Here is a 25,869-nt window from a genome sequence, read left to right on the forward strand (position 1 = left end):
TGACCTAAGCTGCACTTAGGTCAAGTAGAATGAGGGCCATAGTATGCCCCTCATCTACCCCTTGCCTGATGGTCTCAGTGGCCATGAGCAGCGCAGACTCCGTGGAGTGGCGTGCACGAAAGCCAAACTGAGTTGGATGGAGCAGGTTGGCTTTCTCCACAAATGCCATAAGTTGAAGATTTGCCACCTTTTCTGCTACTTTGGCCAGGTGGGGGAGGAGTGAGATAGGACGGAGATTGTCCAGCCTGTCCCAGCTAAGATTAGTTTTTAGGTCTCGCCTGGCGAACGCAGCGCGAAGCGCTGCTATCGCCAGCGAGATCTATTGTTGCTGACTTGCCTCGGAAGTGGGACAGGAGATGGGCACGCGCAGGCTTTGGCGGATTTGAGTTGGTGTACGCGCACGTACACCAACTCGCACGTGTGCACATCTCCAGTCCCCCTTCCGTCCACGCAAGCCAGCTGCATGCAGTAACTGCGCCACCAAACACAACCAGCCAGTGCACGCGTACTAGATCACTGAACAACAAACACACACACCAGCCCCCACGTTACAACTGAGCCCCACTCACCGGGCTCTTTTGTGGCTGCTACAGGCTCCGTCTCAGGACTCCCCTAGTCTAATCTCCTCCGCCTCACATGACCTGGAACACGCGGGGCTTCCCTCACTCATGGGAGCCCCGCACTTGCATCGGCGGCCTCTGCTGCCACTTCTTACCCAGGGCTTCCCATTACTTCTTCCGCCACCGCGGGGCTCTCCCTCAGGCATGGGAGCCCCGCGTCACCACTTCTCCTCTCGGACAGCCACTCCGTGCGCGCGGGCTTCCCGCGGAAGGCGGAAGTCCCGCCCCACGACAGGCATGATGCTGCCTGACTTCCGGTTTTCGCGCCGAATCGGGCCGGCGGCGGTGATACCTTCACTCCAGATTCAGCCAGCAGGGTTGGAGCACTGGCGCAGAGAAAGCTTGGCACCCGTCGCTGCGTACAGATGCTAGGCAGAGGCTAGAGCCTATGCTGGGGTAGAGATCGCTGTGGCAGACTGTCGGAGCCTGATACTTTGTTTATGGTATCGGCATCATGAGGATGTGAGGCCGGACTCTCTGTGCCATGTGCATTCAGCGTGAAACTGACAACACCGAGAAGCGGGCCCAGCTTCACTTGGATCCCGTGTTTGGCAGGCAGCAGTAGTATTACTCTTCTCCTCTGTCCCCACACCCGATAAGACAAGGTGCCGCCACGGCACAGCTGCCTGTGTGTGCTTCTCTGTAGGAGGCACTATGGGTGCTGCTGTGCAGGCTGTTTTGGTGGCACAAGTTAGCAGGAAGAGCAGAAACCTATGGCACTCCCTTTGCTCCCGACCCTCTAGCACTCATGGACATGTGTGTGTGCAATGGAGTTGGAGTCTTGTCTAAGCGCAGTGCAGGCTTAAAAGGGCCAGCCTGACCTGCCGCACCGCCATTCAGTCTTAGGAGTTGAAATGCTGCGGAGTTCATCAGAGGGTTCAATGCGATAAATGAGCTACTGCCATATGACGTAGGAGACAGCCAGTGTGAAACTGGCTGGATAATTAGTGTTGGATTATTGGCAAATCAATTAAAACATTATTTTTCATGTTTCGGCGCGCACAGCAGGCAGAGAGAGTGTGGGGCTGGTATCCTGTTGTCCACGCTGTGCCTCATTGGTTCTGCACTCTCTGTATGCTACCAGCCATTAAAAGGGTTTTCAGCGCCCATGACTGATACCAGGCAGCATGCTTTTTAATTTTCCAAAAATCCTGCCGGAAAACAACATGCGGAGGGTTTCCAAACCTTTGAAACTGCTGCCAACCATAGCGAGAATCCTTAGGAGAGGGGACTTGCCTCGGACTCTCCATTCCGACGACCCAAGAAACGTGGCATCTGAAGATGTGTAAACAAAGCTTGGCCGAAGCGCTCATCTTGGAGACCCCAAGGCACTTGTGAAATGGGAACAGGCAGGTTAGTCACGCTGTGCACTGTGTTTATTTGATATTAGCAGCATGGGCCTAACTGTATTAGGTTAACACAAATGTAATGGCATGGATGTGTAAGACGTGCTCAATTAATATTTCCTTACCTTTACATTTTTGGGCACATTTTTAGACTGTCCATGGCATATTGTATTCTACTAAAAATAGATTGAAAGGGAATGCCTGCTTGTACAACATTTTCTTCTTCTGCAGCTATGGTTCTATCTCAAACATTTCATTTGGTCTTTGCAATGGAGCATTGGAAACATTTTGAAAAATTGTACATGCAGCCATGTATTTGCTTGCAGAAACAGGAAAGTGTCACTTATACTCGTTGAATGTTACTCATAATTATACTGAAATTATATAAATGTCACACGTAGCAATCTGAAACTTTGGGAGCTATGTTGCATACACATGGTAGCAGGTGCAGCGTTACCCCTCCAGAGCTTTCTTTAAATCTAAACAAGCATTACGTGTGCATGTGTATTTACATGGTGGGGTAATGTACTGTAGCTGCTCCGCTGTGACGGTGAGCTATAACTCAGTATTCATTTAAAAATCTATGTTTTGTTGGAAAACAGTGACCAGCACTTTCTGGGTTCCAAACAAGCATTTGCAATGCAATAGGTCTTGCATTCGCGAGAATTAGAGCTATTGGCATTGTAATGACAATACCTTTTATTTATGTGTTCAGAAAAGCTGCAAGCTGTGCATAAACACGCACTTATAGTCCCTGCTTACGAAAAGAAAGACTGGCAGTAAAAGAGGTGTAGTAACTGCCAGCGTTGCTTTTCGTAAGCAATGACCACAAAGTGCCTGTTGACGCACCACTTGCAGATTTTTTAAATATATAATTAAAAGGCATTGATATTTACAATGCCAATAGCACAAACTCTTGTAAATGCGAGACCTATTGCATTGCAAATGCTTGTTTTTTTAAGTGGGAGTACTACAGCCTGCTTCCAACTTTTGGGTACGGTGCTGGATCTGAAGGAAAGATCCAGAACATCCCTAATATAGGGTTCAAGGATCTCGATACTCTCTCCAAGAAGTTTCGGTGATGCCAGATCACGGGGGGATCCTGACTTAATGGAGCGGCATATCTGCTGGAGCCCGTCAGGGGATGGGGTGAAAAAGTTGTCCAGGCTATTAACATCCACATCCACCAACATACTCTCACTGAACTCTGTTCCCTTTTTCTTTCCTCCTGAAAAAGTGGAGTAGATGGTGGCCACTTTATCAGAAAAGAAAGCGGCAATGCGGTTACAGGATTCCTCTGAGACCGAGGACGGGTCAACAGATGAGCCACAGAGAGAGATTTCCTTATAAATTTTGAATAGCTCCTTGGTAGAGTTTTTAGCTTCTCCTATCCTACCTGAAAAGTAAGTTGTTTTGGCACGCCTGATCAAGCTATGATATTCTCTGCGTTTGTCTATATACCTCTGTTTTGCTTGATCGAGGTAAGCCACCCTCCACTGTCTTTCTAGTTGTTTGCATTCCGCTTTAGCTAGGCGAAGTTCATCGCTGTACCAGGGGGCGGAACTCTGGGGTCTACTACAGGGATTTTTATGACAGAGAGGGGCTATGTCATCTAAAGCATAATTAATGCGGCCGTCTAGTCTATCCGATGCAGTATCAGCATCCTCACCTCCTGGTCTGCCGCCTTTAGTCAGAGCAGTATCGAACTTGGCTTTGGAAAAAACAGTCCATTTACGGCTCATATATTTAGAGTTGGTACGCTTTTGGATATTGCTAGCAGGGATATTTATTATAAAAGGCACTAAGAAGTGGTCGGACCAAGGGACTGGGACGGGGGCCTTAACTTCAATGTCTTCCCAGTTGACAAAGATAGGGTCCAATAAGTGGCCCTTTTGGTGGGTCGGGCCTTAGATCTGATGTGTAATTGGAGGGAATGTAGTTGCTGACAGAAGTCAGTGGCTCCTTTGTCCTGTTGGTCATCCAAATGGATGTTAAGGTCACCTAAGAGCATAAACTTGTCCCTACGCAAAGCGGCTTCCGTTATACCTTCGGTTAGGCTGGTAGTAAAGTGGGTAAAAGGACCAGGAGCGCGATAGACCAAGAAGCCCTTCACCGTGTTACCAGCGTTAACCTTAATGAAAAAGGCTCCTGTCTCACTGTCAGCGATAGCGAGAGGTTCAAGTTGACAACATAGTAGCTGCTTAGATATTATAGCTATCCCACCACCTCTGCCCACAGTTCTGTCCAGTTGTACCATGGTATAGCCAGCTGGGAGAGAAGCAACTATATCCGGTTCTGAGTTGGAGTCAAGCCAAGTCTCAGTAAGGAATAGGAGGTCGAGTTTCATATCTGTGAGCAGATCGTATATATCAAGATTATGCTTCCGCATAGATCTGGTATTAAGTAGTCCGCATGTAAGCCTAATGTTCTCAGCCTTAAGCGTAGATCTATTGTGCCAGTTATACTGACACTCTTTACAGTTGTTAGTGTCTTCTGCATTAAGACTATGGAGACAGGCTTTAGCAAATGCAGGACAGAGGGTTGTTGCGCGCTCCAGCATATTACTGACCTATTTCGGCCAGGGGTCGTGGCCCCTGTCCCTGGCCGGCCGCGGACGGGCGCAGACGGGCTTGCCTTAGGTGTGCCTTCGGCGCGCCGTCGGCGCGCCCGCTGCGCGGTCGAGTGGTCATTACCAAATATAGAAGGGTAGAGGAAGTGACGCAGCAAGGTGCTGGTGTTTCACTGTTTTACGACCTTAGTCTGGCTGTGGCCCTGCTAATCAGGACCCCAGCCTAGCTAGTCCCTCTCTAAAATGGTTTCCATGTACATTAGGCACATTTCTAATTGGATTCTGGAGTGCCTTATAAGCCCCTAGTACATGGTATACTATGTACCTAGGGCATAGGTACCTCAGAGGCATACCAGGGGCTGAAGCATGTATTATGCCACCCCTGGGAAGCACTCCAAAATTACACCACAGGTCTGCTACTGCAGCCTGGGTAAGGTGGTGCCTGCACCCCTTACTGTGATATAGGCTACCTATATCACTACCATTGCACACACATAAAACCTATAAGTCACTCCTATGGCAGGCCTTAACAATTCTGAAGGCAGAGTGCTTGGTTTTTATGTGAGAAGGTGCCCCTGCATGAGCAGAGCCCCTCTGCAGTGTTCGGAGTACCTCCTCTGATGCTGTTTGTGGTGCAGCCTGACCATATACTCTTAAGTGCATTATAACCTTGCGGTAAATGCTAACTTTGGACTGGCTGCACGGAAACATGTTGTGTTTGGTGTCAAACACTTTGGAATACTACCCCCCTGCCAGTTCTGGCGGCGGGGGTAGCATTCCACTCTTCTAGAGGGAGAGACATGTTCACACTGGTCTACCCAGTAAAGACTTTCTAAAGCCCTGGCATCACAAAATGGATGCCACTGCCACAGACACGGGTCTGGCCTCCTGCAGCTGACCGAAACTCCAGCAGGGGAGGCCTGGACAATAGGTTTCCTGTCCCAGGGAGGTGTAACCACCTCCCCAGACAGGCAGATGTGTATTGGGGCTGGGCGGGAACTCTCTGGTGCTTTGAAGTCCTGCACTGGGGGCACACTTGGTGTCCCTGTGCATAGTCCAGTTCAAACCGGTTGCAGGGGCTACCTGCCCCTGCTCTGGCATGAAAGTGGACAAAGGAAATAGGTGTAACCACCCCTCTTTCCAAACCCTCCCATAGGTGGATCCCTAGAGTATGTCCAACCCCCAAACTTTGCATAAGAATGGGAACCCAGTCCTTGAGACTTTAGATTACCCTGGACGAAACTCTGCAACATATATCCTGGACCTTCAACGTTCTATTTCAACTAGAAGACTGAAAAAATCTCCCTTGGGGTCAAGGTGTGACTCCCCTGCTTGGCAGGTACCAAACAAGCAGCTGTCCGGTCTGCAATTCTGAAGCTCCCGCCAGACGCCAAAGTCTCTGCATCCCCAGATGTGGATTTCCAGACTTTCCCGAGGCTACCCTGAGTCCAGTCAGTGGCTATCGTGGGTGACGTGGAACCGTGACCCCTGGACACCGTGATCTTTTGCTGATCCATCATCTTCCTGGTCTTCCTCGAAGTTGTGCTTTGGGCTCCGAGTAGCCCCAGCCTTGAGCACCTCCTGCACCGAAGATCTCTGACCTCCACTCCACGAGTGACCCGTGGGCTGGTTTCAAGTGCGACCGCTCGAGGCTCCTTCGTGATCGCTAGCCCGTTGGCTAGTGGGTCCCCACGAAGGCGACTCCTCTTCTGATTGGGCTTTCCTGGTTGCTCCAGACGTGCCCCGACTTACCCTCGCTGGGTGAGCCCCCCAGACCTTGCTGGTCTGCACCGCAGTCCTTTCTCTGATTTCCTGTGACTTGCCGTTGCCAAGGCTTGTTGGGTCCAATCTGGTCGCCGACACCGCAGCACTCGACAGACTTCATGGGACAGCTCGAATCCAGCTCCTTGTCATCGTCGACGCCTCCTGGACCTCGTGGCTGAAGAGTCAAGACACCCGTCAACTCACCTGAAGCACCCGACATCTGTGGGCATTGGACTATCGTGCCCCTGGTCACTGGTAAGTGACCCAGACCCTGTCCCCTCTGCTTTCAGGTTCCTTCCATCCTAGATCTAGGCTTGGATCTCCCCGGACACTTCTCCTCTTCACGCAGCAGCACTTCTTTGCCAGCTTCCATTGAAAACAGCGACGCAACCCGACAAAAGACACCTATGCACCCGGCTTCCTTGGGTGAGGTAACTCGAGTACTCCGGTGCTCCTGTGGGTGTTGGCCCTAGACACCTCTAAGTCCAAAAGGGTTTGCTCGTAGTCATCCTCTAAGTGTCCTTAAACTCTTAATTTCCAACCGTGACTTTCCCAATAGAAGTTAACGGCTATTCGCGCCTGTGTTCTCACACTGCACGCGTCCCCCGTGGGTCCCCTGTGTCTCTACCCTGTGTGGTTCCTTGTGGTCCAAGCACTTCTACAGGCTCTAGGCCTTGTGTCTAGTTCAGTCGAGGTTCCTATACCACTTTATTCGTATATGGTTTGGTACGCCCCTAGGGCCCAAACGTGTATTTGTGCTTTTACTGTTGAACTCTGACTTGTAACTTAAATACTTCGAACTTTAGCCTCATAAAGAGACTCGAGGGGTGTGTTTTATCTTAAATAAATATATTTTAAATATATACCTGGTGTGGTTGTCCTTTCATTTGGTCATTCAAGAGATTATAGACTGGTAAAACAAGCTGCTTTACATTCCTTCAAGACTTAGCCTGAAGGCTGCTCTCCATAGCTACCACTAGGATAGCTTTCATAAAAGGTTGTCTTTAACCTATCACCATAAGGGGTTGTTTGGACTGATACAAGGAGCCCACTATAACTAGTGGACAGCATATATCAGGCCAACTTCTCACAGTATCCCTCAGAGCTTCTATCCTAGTTCCATTCACCCAGGGGTATTGCAAATAATTCTTTAAGTTGAGTGGCCTCATAGCTACAGTGGCAAACTCAACTTCCCCTTCTGAAATTAGAACTGCTTCAGTGTGCATTCTGATTTGCTCTGGGGACACTGTTGATCCCATCTGTAGATTTGCCACCCTAGGTGTAGCTGTACTGGGTGCCTTAGGGGCCTTGTTGTGGTGGCAAGATTTATCTACAGTTAAGTGTCCCAACTTCTTACAGTTGTTACACCGGGCCTTTGAGGGATCATAGTTCTTCCCCCTATATGTTTGAGGCACATAGGGAGTAGTTTGGGACCCACCTCTCTGAACAGGTTTTTGGGGCCCTTTAGAAGACTCAGACTTTTTCTCTTGGGGATTCTCACCATCTTTCCCCTGGGGAGGGTTTGTAACCACCTTCTTCTGGTCACCCCCAGTGGCTGTCCTTGTCACCCTAGTCTTGACCCAGTGGTCTGCCTTCTTTCCCAATTCTTGGAGAGAAATTAGACCTAGGTCTACCAAATGCTGATGCAACTTTTCATTTGTGCAATTACTTAAGATATGTTCCTTCATAAACAAATTGTAAAGTCCAGTAAAATCATGCACATTATGTCCAGTTAACCAACCATCCAGTGTCTTTACTGAGTAGTCTACAAAGTCAATCACGGACTGGGTCTGGGTTTTGTGAGCCCCCTGAATCTAATTCTATATTCCTCAGTGGTGAGCCCAAATCCCTCAATCAGAGTCTTCTTCATGAGGTCATAGGACCCTGCATCTGGCCCAGAGAAGGTCAGAAGCCTGTCTCTGCAGTTACCAGAGAACAGTTCCCACAGGAGTGCCCCCCAGAGAGGTTTCTTTACTCTTCTCATTTCACAAGCCCTCTCAAAGGCTGTGAACCACTTGGTGATGTCATCACCTTCCTCAAATTTAGGGACAATCCCTTTGGGGATTTTAGGACCAGAAGTTTCCTCCCTATCCTTAGTTTTAGTATTGCTGCCACCATTGATGGGTGCTAAATACATCTCCTTTCTTTCTTTCTCTAGAGCCAGGAGCCTGGACTCTAGATCCCATCTTTTGGCCAGCTTCACTTGAGGGTCCCCCAGTGAGTTCCCTGGTACCTGGTCCACAAAAGTGGTCTCAAGGTTCCCAGAGGTTGATTCTTGGAGTCAAGGGTATGGTAGCCCTTTCCTCCCTAGGGATTGCTGGAGGGGGGTCATTATCCTCCTCCTCGTCCTCCCTGTCCTCATCTGACTGGTCATCACCATGTTCAGATGGGTGGTCCTTAGCATTCTCAGCCAAGAGCTCCTGGAGCCCTAGTTTGGTTGGATGCAGGCCCATTGGTAAATTTTTAAGTTTGCATAGGGACCTCAATTCCTTGAAAGACAAATGTAAGTAAGGTGTGAGGTCGAGCTCAGAGTAAGTTAGGCCCAATGTTATCCTATTGGAGGCAGGGGCCTGTGGTTGGTGGCTGCTGGCTAGAAGGCCACGCGGCTGTGGGAGCTTGACTCGATAAGGGCAAATGGGGAAGTAGATTAGAGAAGAAGTTGCTCTGCCAGGGGCACTCGGGAGGCTGGATGCAGGGTGCTTTTGAGCGCTCAATGGATTGCAATGGAGAAGCCCAAGAACGAACAAAGGCTGCAAGCTCGGGAACCACGATTCTTCAGGTGCGACCACCACTTCGAGAGGTAAGTTGGGTAGTTGGAGGATAGGTAGGTACCCCGGGATTGGGCACAGGGAGCCGCAGGGCGCCGGGTGCCGGGGTGCCTTTTGGTGTCGGGAAATCTTACCCGCTGCTGGTCGTGGATGGAGGGGTCCCTGGTTCTGAGGCTGCAGGCGTCATCAGAAGCATCGAGGTGGGACCTTGGGTGCTGGATTCGGGGTCACAGTCACCGGGGGGACGTCCTTGTGATCTTTTTCCACTCCGGCACAGGCCAGGCTTGGCGGGTGCAGAGTGTGCAGGGTTCGCGGTTCCTGGCTGATGCCAGGAGTCAGTTACTTGCTTTGAGCAGTACCACTGCTCGTGGGAGTCCCAGGTAGTCAGAGTCACAAGGCAGTCAGGTCCTCCGGGGTTTTTGAGGTTGCTGACCACAGGAGATGCCGGAGTTTAGCAGGAGCAGGTTCGAGAGTCGACAGGCCGGTAGGGCTGGGGCCAAAGCAGTTGGTGTCTTCCTCTTGTTAGCAGCTGCACGGCAGGTCTTCTTGTTCCTTGTTCTTCTTTCTTGTTTCGGAATCTGGATCCGAGGAAGGAAGGTTCAGGGTGCCCCTTAATACTAAATTTAGGGGCGTTACAGGTAGGTAAAGGGCAGGGACCAATGGGTCCCCTCCCTGGGGTGGGTAAACCCCCTATCCTGCCACTCTCCTGTGGGAGGGGGGCTGTAGCCTAGTCCTGATTGGGCAGGGCTTCCCATCTTAAAGATGGCGAGAGCCCGGAGATCTGCCTCACCTCTCCTCCCCCACCTGAGAGGTGGGGTTGGCAGAGGCTGGCCCACCCCCTTTCCTTCCTTGGTGTTTCCAGCCAGTCTTCCCGCCAGAGTGGGAGTCAGAACCGGTAGGGACCAGTTGCGGAGTACAACAAGTGGACTGGAGAAGCTCCCAAAAGGCAGCATGCCTTTGAAGCTTCCCCTGCCCATTCTGGGGGAGGAAACCTAGCACTTCGCCCAGGATGTGCATTGTTGCAGGCCCAGGAGAGCGGATGGCTCTCTACCCAGGGGTCCAGCAACATGTCTGCTGGGTGGCAGCCTAGGCAGCCCCTCAGACAAGACATGGATTGTAGGTTAGGTTCAGAGAGCATCTCTAAGATGCCCTCTGTCGTGCATTGTACATTAAATACCACACTGGCATCAGTGCAGGTTTAATGTGCTGAGACATTTGATACCAAACTTCTCAGTCTTCAGTGTTGCCATCATGGTGCTGTGGTGTTCGTGTTGACGATCTCCCAGCACCATATACTCTTAAATGGCAGCACTGAACTTACAGTGCCCAGAAATGGACTTGGGTACTGTAGGGGCACAGGGCTACTGCACCTGTACCCACACCACTGGCATAGGGAACCCAGCTAGAGGGGTGGCTGATGTATGCCAGGGCAGTGTGTGTTGTGGGCATGGCACACAGGGATGTGTGAATCCAATTGGAATGTGGAAACGTACGCACTCCTAGGTGTGTATATGTCATTAAATTTGATCGTGGTTCATCAGGATATTGGGTGCAGAGTTGGTAACCCTTCTGAGCGCAAGGTTGATTATAATACTGAAATGTGCATTATTTCCCTTGGGAGTAACTTCCCCAACTTTGCACTCCTTGGGTATGCTTCAAATACATTTTATACAATTGTTTTCAATAAAGTTTCATACGAATGTTTTCAATAGTTTCTTCGTTTTATTTCATGTGATTAATCTTTTTTACTTGATTTTAAATAGTTTCATACTATTGCATTCATAGTGTAACGTTAAATTCCGCCCAATGCATTTCGGGCTGAGCCCTTCTTCAGGAGTCTTATATTCTGAAAGTACAAGAAAAATAAAGTTTTGCACAAAGAGCAATACTCTGAAAAGACAATTCACAATTGCTGTTTAAACATGTATCAGAGAGCATCAAAAAACATCAAAAAGTACATGAACAGATGTCCGTCTTAAATTGATCGACCTGACATTGAATGCTAAACATATCTTACGCTTTGGTACGTTTAACTATAAAACATGATACTTCAAACGGTTAAATAACGCACATTTCAGTACCAAGCTGTATGTTCCCAAGAGAGCGTTAAGATCTGCCTCATCCGCATCCCTATGCATTCAACGAGTGAGAACAGTCACTTGGGGAGACAGATGTTTCTTGGTAGCTGCCTCGAGGCTCTGGAACTCCTTGCCCCATCACATAAAAAACAGCTCTTCACTGCTGCTCTTCAGAAAGCAAGTGAAGACTTGGTTATTCACTCAATAATGCACAGGAAGTGCCTCTCTGTCTGCCCAGCGCCGAGACACCATTCGTGGTATTTGTTCGCGCTCTAAAAGTTTAGAAAATAAATAAAATAAAATAAACATTTCAGTACCAGGGATGTGTGCCATGTCGACTCTCTTTTTTGTTCTGCACCCAGACACTCAGCCTGCAAGGGCAGTGTGTGTGTGTCAGGGTACAGGGCCTCTAAGGGTGGCACAATAAGTGCTGCAGCCCTTAGGGGCCTTCGCTGGTCACAAGGCCCTGGGTACCTAGTGTACCATTTACCAGGGGCTGACATGTGGCCAGAGATGCCAATTGGGTTTAGGCTTCAACACAGTTTTAGGGAAGGAACATAGGCTCTGGGTACCTGATTGGCAGGAGCCCAGGGCACACTCAGTCAAAGTACATCAGCAATTCAGCAAAAAGTGGGGGCATACCATGCAAGAAAGAGGGCACTTTCTCACAACAGGCGCTTAAACTACAAGCTTTCAGGTGTTTGAAAAAGTAATGCAATATAATTGTCCCACATCCTAGGAGCATTTCCTAAAGCTTGTCTTAGAGTTTTTCCTTTTTAAATCCGTGTGTTTCAACACAATCAATCATGGTGCAGAACAATTGCTGCTACTACTCATAATTGTGACAGACCAATACCTTCGTATGCCAATACAGATATAGGTCTCGAGGAAGGCAAGGCTAGGCAGCTGGTTGGAATGCAACCAGGTGTGGTGCAGGGAGGTGAGATGCCGCTAAATTGCACATCCAAGTATCAAGGGCTTCTGGAGTGAAATGTTATTAGTCACTGGAATCTGGAATTAAGCCGGAGAAGGGAGCCAAATTAGGTGGCAGGTCTGACTAAATTACGCAATACAAAATGGCAAATTATGCAGCGTAATGCACCACATTTTGTGATAATATTATGTCATTATTTTGTAATTTTTACGTTTATTAACACTGTCTGGGCATTGGTTGCACCTCATTAGTAGCAGTTTAACATTAAAATGTAGCCATAAGCAACAGACAGGTGACAGTCAACCTTTGCAAAGGGCCTTCCACTGCACGAAAATAGGGGTTGCTGTGTTTTCAGTAGCTTGTTAACCGTCTCAGCTAGAAACAACATTTATTTTGTTAAAATTTGCAGATTAGGCAGCAGGTGATGGATTATGTGGCAAACATAGCAAGTTCATATTTATGCTTAAAACGCTGTGGCTGCACAATCGCATAATTCTAGTGGTTCTGGTTTCTATCCTCATAACTGAAAAAATCATTGCATATGAATATTTAGCTATTTTTAAGGCACAAATAGATATAGTGTCAAAAGAAAACGCTAAATTCTCTAAAATGCTGTCATATTCTAACATTATTTTCTAGAGCTGAGAAAAATCGCATTATTCCTGTGAATATCAGATACCAACCGATGGGAAGCCTAGACAGTCCGTGTCTGATTTTCTTCTCATATCAAATACTCTTGGTTGTGAAATGCCTGACAGTCCCTTTGAATAATCACAGGTTGAGGGAGTTGTAGCTGTGCCCAATGAAAGCTAATTTTTACAGGGTTGAAGAAGCCATTATGGTTGTTTGATGGGAATTTACAGGTGGTCACCTTAAAGTTCTAGGTTTTCATCCTGACCATGACTAATCACTATCCCGGAGGGAGGGCTCGATGGATCCCTACTCAGGATGGCTTCGTGCTACCAGTATTGTCTGGCATATTTGTGAACAGGATTGACTTGAAGAAGTTGCCTGTTTTGGATGGGGGGGGGGGGGTAGTACTACTGCCCCTTTAATGTTGATTTGAGCAGTCAGGAAACTGTTAAACGTCCACACTCTTGGCTTTAAGAGAACTATGAACATTGATAAGATAGGCCTTCAAGACAGTATGGTGTCTCCCTCTGCTGAAAAGTTCCCTCAACTCCTACTGTTAACTGTGCCTTTCCTGGGCACAGTGTGTAATCCTCTGCTTTCCTTTCCAGAGGTCAACGGCACAGAGATCTGCCCTGCTACGGTGTCCTTCGAGGTCTTCTCCTCTGTGCCAGAGAAGATCCCCCGATTGCGGTACCTGCGACTAGACGGGAACCAGCTCAAGCCCCCTATCCCTCTGGACCTCATGCTGTGCTTCCGGCTCCTGCAGTCTGTCATCACCTAAACCCTGTGACCCTGGCCTGATTCGAGGCGGGATGCAGAGACTCCTCAATGCTCTCGAGTCACACTTATGCTCGAAATCTCCTGCCGGCGAGGTTTCACGCATTCAAACGTCAGCTCCTGCTCAAGGCATCGATGAAGGAAAGGGACTTTATCAGCAGTTGGCACATAGAGGGTGGCATGTCTCACAGCACGACCACCAAGGCAAACTTCCAATGATTCCGCCTCTTACTGTGACAAGCGCATGCTGATGTTCACTTGTAACTGTGCACACTCAAGCTGATGATGTACATTCACACCAGTCTGCACTCAGGATGCAACCGACCTTGATGCATACTGGTAATGATGCACACACACACACGAATGCATGCTTTGATGTAGCCCACACGGAAGCGCACATGTAATGACCTCCACACCCGCTTGTAGAGAGGCACATCCACTCTAATGGGCCATCCGGATGCAAGCCACAGTGATGCATGCAGGAATGATGCACGCGCTCACTGATCTGCACTTGTAATGATGCACACTCCCTCTGATCTGCACTTGTAATGATGCACACTTCCACCAATGCACACTTGTAATGGTGCACTTGTAATCACACTTAAGCACAACCTCCCACTGATGCACACTGGCAAAGATCCGCCGTCGCGCTGATGCACCCTCCAATCAATGCACATTTGACAAGAGGCACACATGCATTGGTTTACATTCAGAGTCCATACTATGGCCAGTGCACACAGTGCTGATGTGTATGCACATCTGTGAACGGACACAATAACAGTTGTCTGCAAGTATTCATACATACATTCGGCTATAAGCACATTTTGAACATGCATCACCTCAGTATGTACATGACTGCATGCACAATGCTCTGGTACAGAAATACAAGCGGTCACATGTAGATACTGTACAAAACGTGCAGTGATATGCGTGTATGTACATACATGTACGTTGTTAGGCTGGTGCACACCACACATTTACACATGGACACATGGACGCTTTTGTCAGGGATGTGTAATGCTGGTCCCAAAAGTTCCAAACTGTGCCTGATGTTCAAAGCATCCTTGTAAAATAATGTGAATACAGCGACACACAACTGAGCTAAGTTACACAGCCATTAGTTATCTGAAAGTGTGGCGCGGATCAGGGCGTTCAAGACCTAAAATGGACACTGTGTCACACACATATGTTTGCATGCAAGCACTCACATTGACGGACCTACAAGCAGGACCACACAAGGCAACATAGGGTTCCTAATGCACAGAAAGGCACATTCACAAATCTGCTCCATGGGTACTCCTTAGCTGGTAGATTAACGCACAAACACATATAGTGATCTGTATACATTCAGGGAAGTATGTTTCAACTCGCAATAATGTACTTTTGACACTTAGACGAGTCTCGCGCTTCACTTATATGTTAACATTATCTGATTCACACCTTCCTAAATCGAGGTAAGGGCACAAAACACTATTCTTAAACACAGATCCATGCCATGCTTACGACATGTGCATTGCCACTGAAACACATTACGCTCCACACACAACTGCACATTGTCATACATTTCAAACCGCTCTGCCCCTGAATGGAGCCATGTTTATCTTTATAGCCGTATCATGTGCTCATGTGTGCACCTGCACACAGACATTCACGTGTGTATTTTTACACCCATTCACATACTAACCAAAAGACACATTCCAACAAGCATATGTGTACTTTCACTAACATATCAATTTGGAGGTGCACAATTCCTCACACAACCCCACGTGTCACCCTGTACAATGCCACAGTGGTGCCTTTGAAGGCCAAGGAGGTGCATGCCAATCCCTCCCAAGTGACTTGCCCATTGTGGGCACTTTGAGACCCTGACGGACGCCTGGGGCGGCCTCCCACTTGCAGAGCCAGCGCCCCCTGCTGGAGGGCATGATTTACACAGACTATTGGTTGTCCAGCCTGGATCTCTAGGGGGTGGGGAGAGGGAGGTCCCTGAAGTCTTCTGAGGTGCTGGTCACTAGAGATGGATGTGGCACCTGGAGGGATGGGGGGGTTAGGATATTACCTACACTGCAGTTTTTACTTGGGTCATAGGGGGAGCTCGCTGTACCATGCAGTATTACTGACAGTTCCTTTACTTAAACTGCCTGCCATGTGTGTGTATGCAGCCTCTCGCTTCATTCTTCACTCTACCTGACTAACTCATTGCACCTCTCCTGGAGAAGGACCAGCCTCCTGGGGTATGGAGGAGCCCCTGTCTGTCTGGTGCCTGACATCTTCCTCTGTCTCACTCAGTATCTCTTCAGCTGTCATGTGTTTTAATCACCTGCACTCTTCGCATCTGTAAGGCTTCCTTGGTATTCTAAGTCTATCTCTTGCTAGATCCTAGATAGGTCTTCCCCTCTGCACCTTCCTTGTGTTCCAGATCTCGCTTCCATTGCATGCAGGTACTTCTTGCTCAGTTTTTGAAGCATGGCTCTGGCAGGACAGGCACACCAATAAAGAGCCAGGTTGCATGCACATATACTTCATAACTAGGCAGAAGGCCCAAAATGTGACTAGTGATGCCTCTGGCTGTGTATCTGGTCGACCTGCCTCTAGAGTCATGATAGCAGAAAAACAACTTCCTGGGTCACGGTGGCAGGAAAACAGCTTCCAGGGTCATGGCACCAGGAAAATACCTGTATGTTTTCAGAACTGACTCAAATGGAGTTAATCCTGAAACTCGGTACCCATGGCTTTCTCGTTGTTACTCCCTCTATCCTCCAGAATTATTTTCTATTACTATTTAGCTCTGTGTTGAACTCTGTATTTTAGGTGTGTTTTTCTGCTGTGCAGTAGTCGTATGCCTTGTCTTTGTTCTAAGTCCTTCTTCTTCTGTGCTTTGAGTCTTTGCCTCTCCCCATTTGCATGTTTGGTTCTCCCCTTTCGAGTTGTAAGTTTCTTTTTCTCTCACAGATTTAGGCTCCTTTGTTTCGGTAGTAGGGCCCCCACGCCTCTCTGTACTCTGTCAGGGTTCCATCAAGTCCATCTGTGCTCAAGATCTCTGTGCCTCTATGTATTTTCCCATTTTCGAGACCTCCCTGCACTTTGTACAACTCGCTTCCTCTCTCATGCACTATGCCTTCTCATTTCCAAGTTCATCTCTCTGCCCGTCTTTGTTTATTCTCTCGCTTCTTGATCTCCTCCCCTCCCCCGACCTCTCACAGTTAGCCTATGGCTATAGTAATTCTCCTTCTTCAGGTATCTTCTTTCACAAGCACTTCCCTCTTGTCCCTTCACCCTCAATCCTACAAACCCCCTCCAGCCATCACCACAGACAAACGCTCTGTCTGTACTGGTCCATCTTTTCCCACACCGTGGAAATTGCTGCATTTATTCATTAATCTACTGCAGTCTACATCTAGCCCCTATGGCTATTAATACAAACGCAGCGTCCTACAGTGCAGACTAAACCCGATTGTGTCAGCCCTATGGACCCCTGAGCCCAGATTTACATGGAAGCTGTGCAACCCCGGGCGGGCAGCAAGTAAAGTTACTGAAGTGCGCTGCGTGAACTGAGAGAGCGGAACAGCGCCACGCCTATTAAGATGCGGCTCGGTTCTGCTCTCTGCCTGCACTGGTGCACTTTTGACTGTCATGAGCTTATGCAGACACCCATGCACCAAGGTCAAGGTCGCTGGAATCAGGTGCCAGGAAAAAGTCAAATGATGCAACGGCGTTAACTAAATTATGCTGCAAGAAAAGGCAAATGATGCGGCATAATGCGTCACATTTTGTGATTGTATTACTTCATTGATTTCTTATTTTTACACTTGTTAGCATTGTCTGGGCATAGGTTGCATCTCTTTAGAACTGGTTTAACACCCAAATATACCAATAAGCAACAGAAAGGTGACCAGTCAACCTTTGCAAAGGGCGTTCCTCTGAGCGGCAACATGAGTTGCTGCATTTTTAGTAACTTTTTGTTAAAATCTACAGATTATGCAGCAGATGAAGGAGTATGTAGCAATTGTGTCAAATCCATAATTTAACGAAAAATGCCGCAGCAGAACAATTGCGTAATTCCAGTCGCCCTGGCTGTAGTGTCGCCGTGAATGAATTTACGACACCAACACAATTATGTGGTGAGGAGCTTTATTTGCATACGTCTTACTCCTTTCTTTTCCTGCACCGAACTGCTCCCCTGACTCCTCCTGTTCCCACTCCCATTCTCCTCCCACCTCTAGACCTCCCGTGCTGGTCCTAGCGCCCAGCACGTCTTAAAATATTACATCTCCCCCCTTCTTAAACAACTTGAAAATACCTCAGAAGTGTCCGTGCATATAGATTAACCAATAAAATAAAACAGCATAGTTACAGTTCTTCAATCAGGCGAACAGGTGAATTTGCTGCGGCCGTAGAACTGCCTCCTGAGTCGCCTGCTCCCCTTCATCAGGAGATGGGGACGGCCGATGATCACTTACTAACTCAGGTGCGGCCCCTTTTGACGCACTGCTGGGTGAGGTCAACGCTTCTCTGACATTGGGCGTGCATTTCTGAAAGTGCGTCACATTCCTTGTGATCCTCTTGTCCTCTGACGTGGCTGTGATCATGGTCCCTTTTTGATTTGTCACCAGCAGGGGGCATGCACGATATCGACAGTCTGCTTTTCTCTGTTGTTCTTGCCGCACTAGTACCCAGTCTCCCTCCTGGATAGATGGCTGTGCAGCTTTTCTCCGTCTGTCTGCATATTCCTTCATCTTCTCCTTCTTCAGTCTGTCTCTTGTTGCTTATTTTTCGTGATCAGAGTCTTGATGAATACCACTAGCTACATCTTCCCAAGCCGGTATTCTTGTGCGCACTGTGCGACCCAGCATTAAAGTTGCAGGGCATCTCTCTGTGGTAGTATCTGGTGGGGTTTGATAGGCTTGTAATACCTCATTTAAAGCCACTTGCACATCACACTTTGAAAGTTCTGCTTGCTGGATGTTTTTTTTTTTAGAGTGGCCATGAATCTTTCTACCATCCCATTGGCCTGCGGCCACAAGGGGGTAATCTTCCAGTGTCTGAAATTCAAGTGGTTGGCAAATGCGGCAAATTCTTGCCCATTGAATGGTTGGCCATTATCTGTTTTTACTATCTTCGGTATGCCCCATGCTGCGAAAACCTCATCCAGTACAGGTATAGTGGTGGCAGCTTTGGTTGACGCAATTGGGAAACGTGAGTATTCGTCCATGATGACCAGAATATACTTGCCAGATTGCAATGGGCCAAAGAAGTCTACTGCAACATGATGCCAGACACCATCTGGCAATTCCGACATTTGTAGAGGCGCAGGGGGATCTTCTCGACTTACTAGCTGACATTGCAGGCAGTCTTTCAGTGTAAGTTCAACCATCTGATCAAGAATAGAGAACCAGACTCGCACCCGCAGCGCCCTCTTCGTAGCTACGATACCTCTGTGCCCTTCATGTGCTAAGTTAATGACTCCTTGGCGCAGCTGTTTTGGAATGATGATCCGTTTGTCTCTTAGTAAAAGACCATCCGAGGTGATGGACAGTTCATCCTTGACATGTCTAAAAGAGGACAGTTCATGACTGTCAATTTGTTAACTCTGTCCGGATTCCTATAGATGCCTCCAGCTGTTTGTCTGGACGCAATGTTTTACATTTTGTTGGGTGACATCTTTATTGGTGGCTTCAAGGATGGCCTCCAACAGGACTGCTGGTGGTTTGGCTTGATCCAATACAAAATGGATATATTCCTCCGCTAACGATGGATTGGATTTGGACGTTGCCTTAAGATGTCTCGACATGTAGTCAGCTGGATTTGCAGCTTTTCCTGGTTTGTGGATGATGGTGTAAGTATACTCTTGAAGGCGAATGCCCCAATGCTCTATTCTGGGTGGCATTTTGGCTCAGGGATTTCCAAAGATGGTTATCAGAGCCTGGTGGTCCGTGATAAGCGTGATGTGTTTTCCGTAGATAAAAATGTGAAAATGTTCACAAGCCCAGACTACCGCCAAGCTTTTCTTTTCGGGCTGAGAATACGCTCTCTCTGTGTCTGTGAGATTCCGACTGGCATATGCTACAATGTATCGTTGATCACCCTCCTTGTCATATTGAGCTAATAAAGCTCCAAGTCCCACGGGACTCGCATTCCACAGTGATTTCAGTTTTTCGTCGAGGATTGAAATACGCACGGTTGTTGGCAGATTCAACAGAAGCTTTAATCGTGTGGAAAGCTTGATTACATCTCGTGGTCCAGTGGAAGGGGTGGCCCTGTTTGGTCAGCTTTCTCAGAGGGTAACTGATAGTGGCATAATCCTTGATATAGCGTGCACAATAGCTTGCCATGCCTAAAAACGAACGCACATCCGCAGCGTCTCGCGGCCTGGGGGTATCGTTAAAAGCTGCGATCTTTTCAGGATCAGGTCTCATACCTGATAAGATATGTCCAAAGAACTTTAGTGTGGATTTGTGAAATTCAAATTTGTCTTTATTTAATGTGAGGTTGGCATCCAACAGAGCATGACAGACTCGGTCCAGCACTGTATCGTGTTCTTACATTGTTGCTCCATAGACGAGAATGTCATTACTGTAGTATAGGGTGTTGGGAATGTGATGGATTACTTTCCTGATGGCCTCTTGAAAAATCTCAGTGGCAGATGAAACCCCAAAACTGAGTCTTTTGTATCTGAATAAGCCTTGGTGAGTCGAGAATGTGGTAATATATCTCGATTTTTCGTTGAGTTCCAGCTGGTGATAGCCCTTGTTGAGGTCTAGTTTGGAGAATATTTGCACACCATTGAGTGACGCAATCATGTCACTGATGTGAGGTCCTGGGTGTCTCTCTCTTTCAATGGCGGTGTTGGGTGCTCTCATATCCACACAGAGACGCACTTTGTCAGGCGAGCCCTGTTTTGGTACTATAACCACTGGAGAGACCCAAGGGGTGGGTCCTGATGTTCTCTCAATGATGTCAGGCCGGAGAAGATCCTGCAGTTCCTCCTCTACAGACTGTTGAAGATGAAATTGAATTTTCCTGTGATGTTGTGCTATGGGGGGTCACACATTCATTTATATGCAATCAAACTTGACAATAAGCCATCTTTCCGATTCCGGTGAATAATTTTGGAAACTTGTGAACTATGTCAGGTTTGTTATCAACTTTGTACAATATTTCCACTAGTCAAAACCGTTCCGTCGTGGGCAAGCTGAGAAGACAATCTGCTTCAGGGCCATCAATGACATGAATACGGGCTGGAATAGTCCTGTCCTTGTATGTGAGATTAGTCTGAAATTGTCCTAGGCAAGGAAGAGGTTCCTTTGACATCCATGTGTATACCGGCACGGCAGATTTATGCAGGTGTGGTTGCGGATTCATTTTATTGTATTAAGCAACGGAAATATAGTTGAGAGATGCCCCACTGTCCAAAACAAACTTGGCCATGTGTGTGTCCATTTGAAGATGTAGTCGCGGATATTTCTTCAGCCTGTCAGGATCCGCGACCATGCAGACATATTCATCACTGTCTTGCGATATTGGTGATAGCAACCTTGACTCACGAGATTGTGATCGACGTGATTTGTATGTGCCATGAGAATGATGGCTGGACTTTGAAGAGCCAGTGGAAGAATCTCTGCGGTCCCACACTGCTTTGGCACGATGCGAGTGTTGGATTGTCTGGATTGTCTGTAACTGTCTCTGTGGGTGTCTTTGCGAGGTGCTCCGCAGACGTTCTCAAAGTGCTTGTCCCTGCCACACTTCCTGCATTTTTGGCCTAGTGCAGGGCAAGTTTCCGTGTGAGGGAAGTCTTATCCACAGCGATAGCATTTAAGTTGGCGCTCCTGTCGTTTATCAGATCGACTGGTACTGCGACGATGACGACCTGTATAGTGAGACTGAACTTTGGGTCTGGATGATCGTTGCTTTGCAGGGGAAGACCTAGTGGTGTTGCGAGATTGGAGCCGGAATGTCTGTTATCATTTTTCGCCTCTTCCAGCTTCCATTCGCTTAGCATGTTCTTCTGCTTGATCATGTACTCGCGTCATTTCTTCAATCTCATCCAGAGAGTAACTTTTCTTTAATAGACGTCTGCGTAATGACTCAGACTGGCATCCTTCTATGATTCACAGGCAAAGGGCTTCTTCCGTCGTGAAAGAGTCAAAGTCACAGTAGCGGGCCAAGCGTCTAAGTCTCGTGATGAATGTACCCATGGGCTCATCTTTTTCTTCAGATGCCAGATTGAATGTGTATCTTTCATAATCAATGTTCTGTTTGTGAAGACATTTTCTGTTTAGTGAGTCACGCATGTTTGCATAAGACGAAGCAGCATCAGCCGGAAGTTCCTTTATAATCTGACCAACATCTTTCCCGTTGAGATTGCGCAGTACAATCAGTTGCTGATCCTCCTCAGTCACATGGGAACCTTTCATGAAGTCTTCAAAGTCTTCTAGCCATTCCTGCCAGTGAAGGCCCATGCCTCCCCCCGAAATAAGGACTAGGGGTTCCAGCGGGCATAAAAAAGGGCCTCCAAGCATGCCAAGTCTGTGGCCTCCAATTTGCGATGTGGACGTAGGGGACTCCAGCCTGGCGCTGGCGTTAGCAGAGGTATGAAGCTGTCATGACGTTGGGGACCTAGACATGATAGATTGAAGTGCAAAATACAGGTGAGCAATGGATTGGTATCGAAGAGTTTAGACACAGGAAGTCTCACAGAGCCTGTCACCTGGCGCAGATGCAGTAGCGTTGACACTATCAGTAGGCAAGGTACGGTGCGGGCTCAGCAGCAGGGAGCCTAGGGAATGTCGCAGTCCCACCAGCCACGCGACGTATGGTTACTACCACGAGCAGTAATAGAGATCAAGATTGTGCAACAGAAGAGAAAAACGTGTGGGCCACTCCTCACGCTGATATCAGTCTGTAATGGTGCGAAAACACATATGGAAACCCATTTGCTACTGGTTTGAGGTGATTTCCAGCACTTGCCAGACCTCAACATGGCCGTCGGCAATTCTCGCAGGGGATTGGATGAGGCGCCTGACCTCAAGATGGCCGCCGATGAAATCTCGCTCCTTGCGAGAGTATAGTCCAAAAGCAGGTGGTGTTAGCAGCGAGGAAAACAGGCAAGCACCGGTACCTTCGGGCGAGACGAATGCAATTCCCGGGTCAAGGACGAGACCCTACACGCCCTCGAGGACACTTTCAGACAACAGCAGCACGGGCACTCACAGCCCGGATCCTGCGCGACTGGGGTGGGCTCCCGGGTCGCGATGAAACGAGTGGACGGAAAAAAGCACACACGACCGGGGTGGGCTCCCGGGTCACGGTAAAGAGAGTGCACGGCAGGGGTACACACGACTGGGGTGGGCTCCCAGGTCGCGGCACAGCCCCACAGCTCCGAGGCAGCGGAGCGGACAGCAGACACAGCAGGGGCACAACGCGACCGGAGAAAGCTCCCGGTGCACGACACAGCACAGCAGCTCCGAGGCAGCGGAGCGCTCGACGGGACACAGGTAAGACAGCCAAGGTCCACAACCACCTTCGTCGCCAGTTGTAGTGTCGCCGTGAATGAATGTACGACACCGACACATTTATGTGGTGAGGAGCTTTGTTTGCATACGTCTTACTCCTTTCTTTCCCTGCACTGAACTACTCCCCTGACTCCTCCTGTTCTGCCTCCCATTCTCCTCCCACCTCTAGAACTCCTGTGCTGGTCCTAGCACCCAGCACGTCTTACAATATTACACTGGCCATAGGGCAAGGGTGTCTGCATAGTGGAAAGCATAGGCTTTGTGCTGGAAGGGTCCTTTCAAGTACAAAACTAGGCTTTTAGGTATTTCACACTTTATGTGTGCTGTACAATGCAGCCCACATGCAAAGTGGGAAAAACAAGGAGAAATGAAAACATTTCTCCTCGTTACATCTGCCTTGAAGAGGCGCAAGATTTTGGTATAAATCCCTGTCTGTAATTCTTCGTAGATAGAGATTTACGTCAAACCCATGGGTGTTTCATGGGCACGCCCAAGCACCACCCATGAAACAACCCTTGGTACAAAGTGGCACAAGGGAGCGCATTGATATACCCTTGGTGTAGAGCAGTGTTCGGTAAACCTAAGCTTGAGCTTGCTGCACCTTTGCTGAAGAGCAGGACCCAGCTACACCCAACACTTAAGCTTGTTCAGCCATGATGTAGGTCAGGGCCTATCTACTTCAATTCTTGTGCTGCCACACCCTTCGTGATGAGCAGGGCCCAGCTACACCCAACACTTCTGCTTACTACATCCTTGTTAAAGAACTGAGCCCTGCTAGACCCAACCCTATGCATGCTGCACACTTGGTGAAGAGCACGCCCCTGGTAAAACCTATGCTGGTGCTTGCTGCAGCCGTGGTGCTGTACAGAGTCCAGGTACATGCAACGCTATGCTCACTGCACCCTTGGTGTAAAGTTGGACCTGGCTAAACCCATGCTGCAGCTTGCATCACCCTTCGAGCCGGCTGCTCTCTACTGTTTCACTAGCACATGGCCCTGCTGCCTCCACATCTGCTGCACCTGCTCTTCCTGTGACTGGCCTTTGAGCACCTTAGTGCTTTACCCATTGGATTCTGAATGTAAGTAATCAGTCCAGCACTACATTTCAACTTCTACACCATGGTCCAGGGCCCAGATTTACGAATGCTTGGCACCACGTTTGCATCACTTTAGTCGCGCAAAGTGTGAGGGTTAAATCTACTATCCAACACAAGTCAGGATTTTGGTTGGCTAGTTTACCAAAGTAACGTAAAGTTGTGCAATGCACTGCTTGCGTTACTTTGCACCAAGGGGAGGTCTCATGAGGGGCACCTGGGTGTTGCAATGCAGCCACCCATAGTAAATCTTTGACGCAAGGCAACACTGCACCAAAGTTGCTGCACTGTCTGGCGTCAAAGGGAGAGACAAAAAATGTGTCATATCTAGTAATATATGGTGCATTTTTTCTCTCTCCAGCTCTGGGGCACTTTTAACAGCCATGTACCAACGCACACATCCATGCACCATGGGGTAAGAGTGCGTGTGTTCTATGAAGCATAGGTTTGGTACTGGAAGGGGTCCCTTCCAGTACAAAAACTAAGCTTTAAGGTTTTTCCCACTTTGTAGGTATGTTGTACAATGCTCTAAATCACAATAAGTACTCCTAGGATGCGTGGATGATGACCCCGTCTCTTCTATAACAGACCCTGATACAGTACTAATGGGAAGTCCTAAGATGAAGAGACCCACTAAGGAGTGGGGAAGGAAACCATTCCTTTTGTTATAATTACCCTCACACACCCTAGTGGACTCATGCTTCATCATCAGGTCACCCTGACGCCCAAAAGTCAGGGTGGGCTCGACCGTATTTCAGGGATAATGTGACCAGGGGGAATTAAAGATTAAAAAACCGCAAGCAAATCCTCGTATCCCTTTATTTTTATTTTTGCATCTACTAGGGTTATAAAAATTTGTAAAAAGGGGGGGTAAAATAGAAGTATTTATGGTCCTATGACCATAAAGCCAATATGTTTCAGTCCTGCAAGGACCTTAAAGGTCCAGGACTTTCTTCAGGGCAACCACTAGGGAGAGTGAGGGTAATTAAAACAAAAGGAATTGTTTCTTTCCCCACTCCTTAGTGGGTCTCTTCATCTTAGGACTTCCCATTAGTACCGTATCAGGGTATATTATAGAAGAGACGTGGTCATCAGCCACCCATCCACGGAGTACTTATTGTGATTTAGTGGTTTGCATACGGGAGGGTGTACTCCCTCGTGAGATTTTCCTTGTTTGCCATAGTTGTGTTAAGGTACAATGCAGCACAAATGCGAAATTGGAAAAACAAGGAGAAATTAAAAATTTCTCCTCGTTACGCCTGCCTGGAGGAAGTGTACATTTTGATGCAAATCCCTGTCTAACACTGTCTGTAGATAGACATTTGCATCACAAACATGGGTGGTTTCATGGGAACACCAATGCACCACTCATTGAACGCCCACCTGACACAAAGTAACACAAAGCAGCATATAGAGCAATTTTATGGCAAGGCACGGAGGCCAATATTATGCATGTTTCTTTAATTGCAACTCACAGCAGCAACACCAAACAATGTAAAGAATTTAGAACATTCATTTAACATTCCAAAGTCCATATAATCCTGTGACAGCCAGCCATATTCCTTCTTTGTTGCTGCTCACAGATAAGATAAGGTCGCTCTCATTTTGGTCTTCATTTATATTGTTGGGGATAATTTTAATCTACTTTGTGATTGTAGTGATTTACATACTGTGATTTTTTCTTGCCTTGTTTTAATGATTCATTTCTTGTTTTGTCTGACAAATCTTGATTTTGGGGCATATGTATCAAAAACCGAATTTGCGATTCTCAAATA

The 25,869-nt window shown here is 48.0% G+C and overlaps 1 protein-coding gene across 4 annotated transcripts in view; it reads left to right on the top strand.

The window, feature by feature from the left end:
• LOC146869331 (prolargin-like) overlaps positions 1–25,869 on the top strand; it is a 129,750-nt gene that overhangs the window by 75,440 nt on the left and 28,441 nt on the right. The window contains exon 3 of one of the 4 annotated variants that reach the window (XR_014980689.1): positions 13,321–13,828. The exons of 2 other annotated variants lie outside the window; for them this stretch is intronic. Coding sequence is in view for 1 of the 2 variants with exons in the window: in XM_085650316.1 (XP_085506442.1) it covers positions 13,321–13,493 (173 nt within the window). In the remaining variant the exon portion in view is untranslated. Of the gene's footprint in view, positions 1–13,320; positions 24,684–25,869 lie in introns of those variants that run through there. One more of the 4 variants, XM_085650316.1, reaches the window with a different exon arrangement.

Source organism: Triturus cristatus, chromosome 1_1 (assembly GCF_964204655.1).
Source record: "Triturus cristatus chromosome 1_1, aTriCri1.1, whole genome shotgun sequence".
Classification (NCBI taxonomy): Eukaryota; Metazoa; Chordata; class Amphibia; order Caudata; family Salamandridae; genus Triturus; species Triturus cristatus.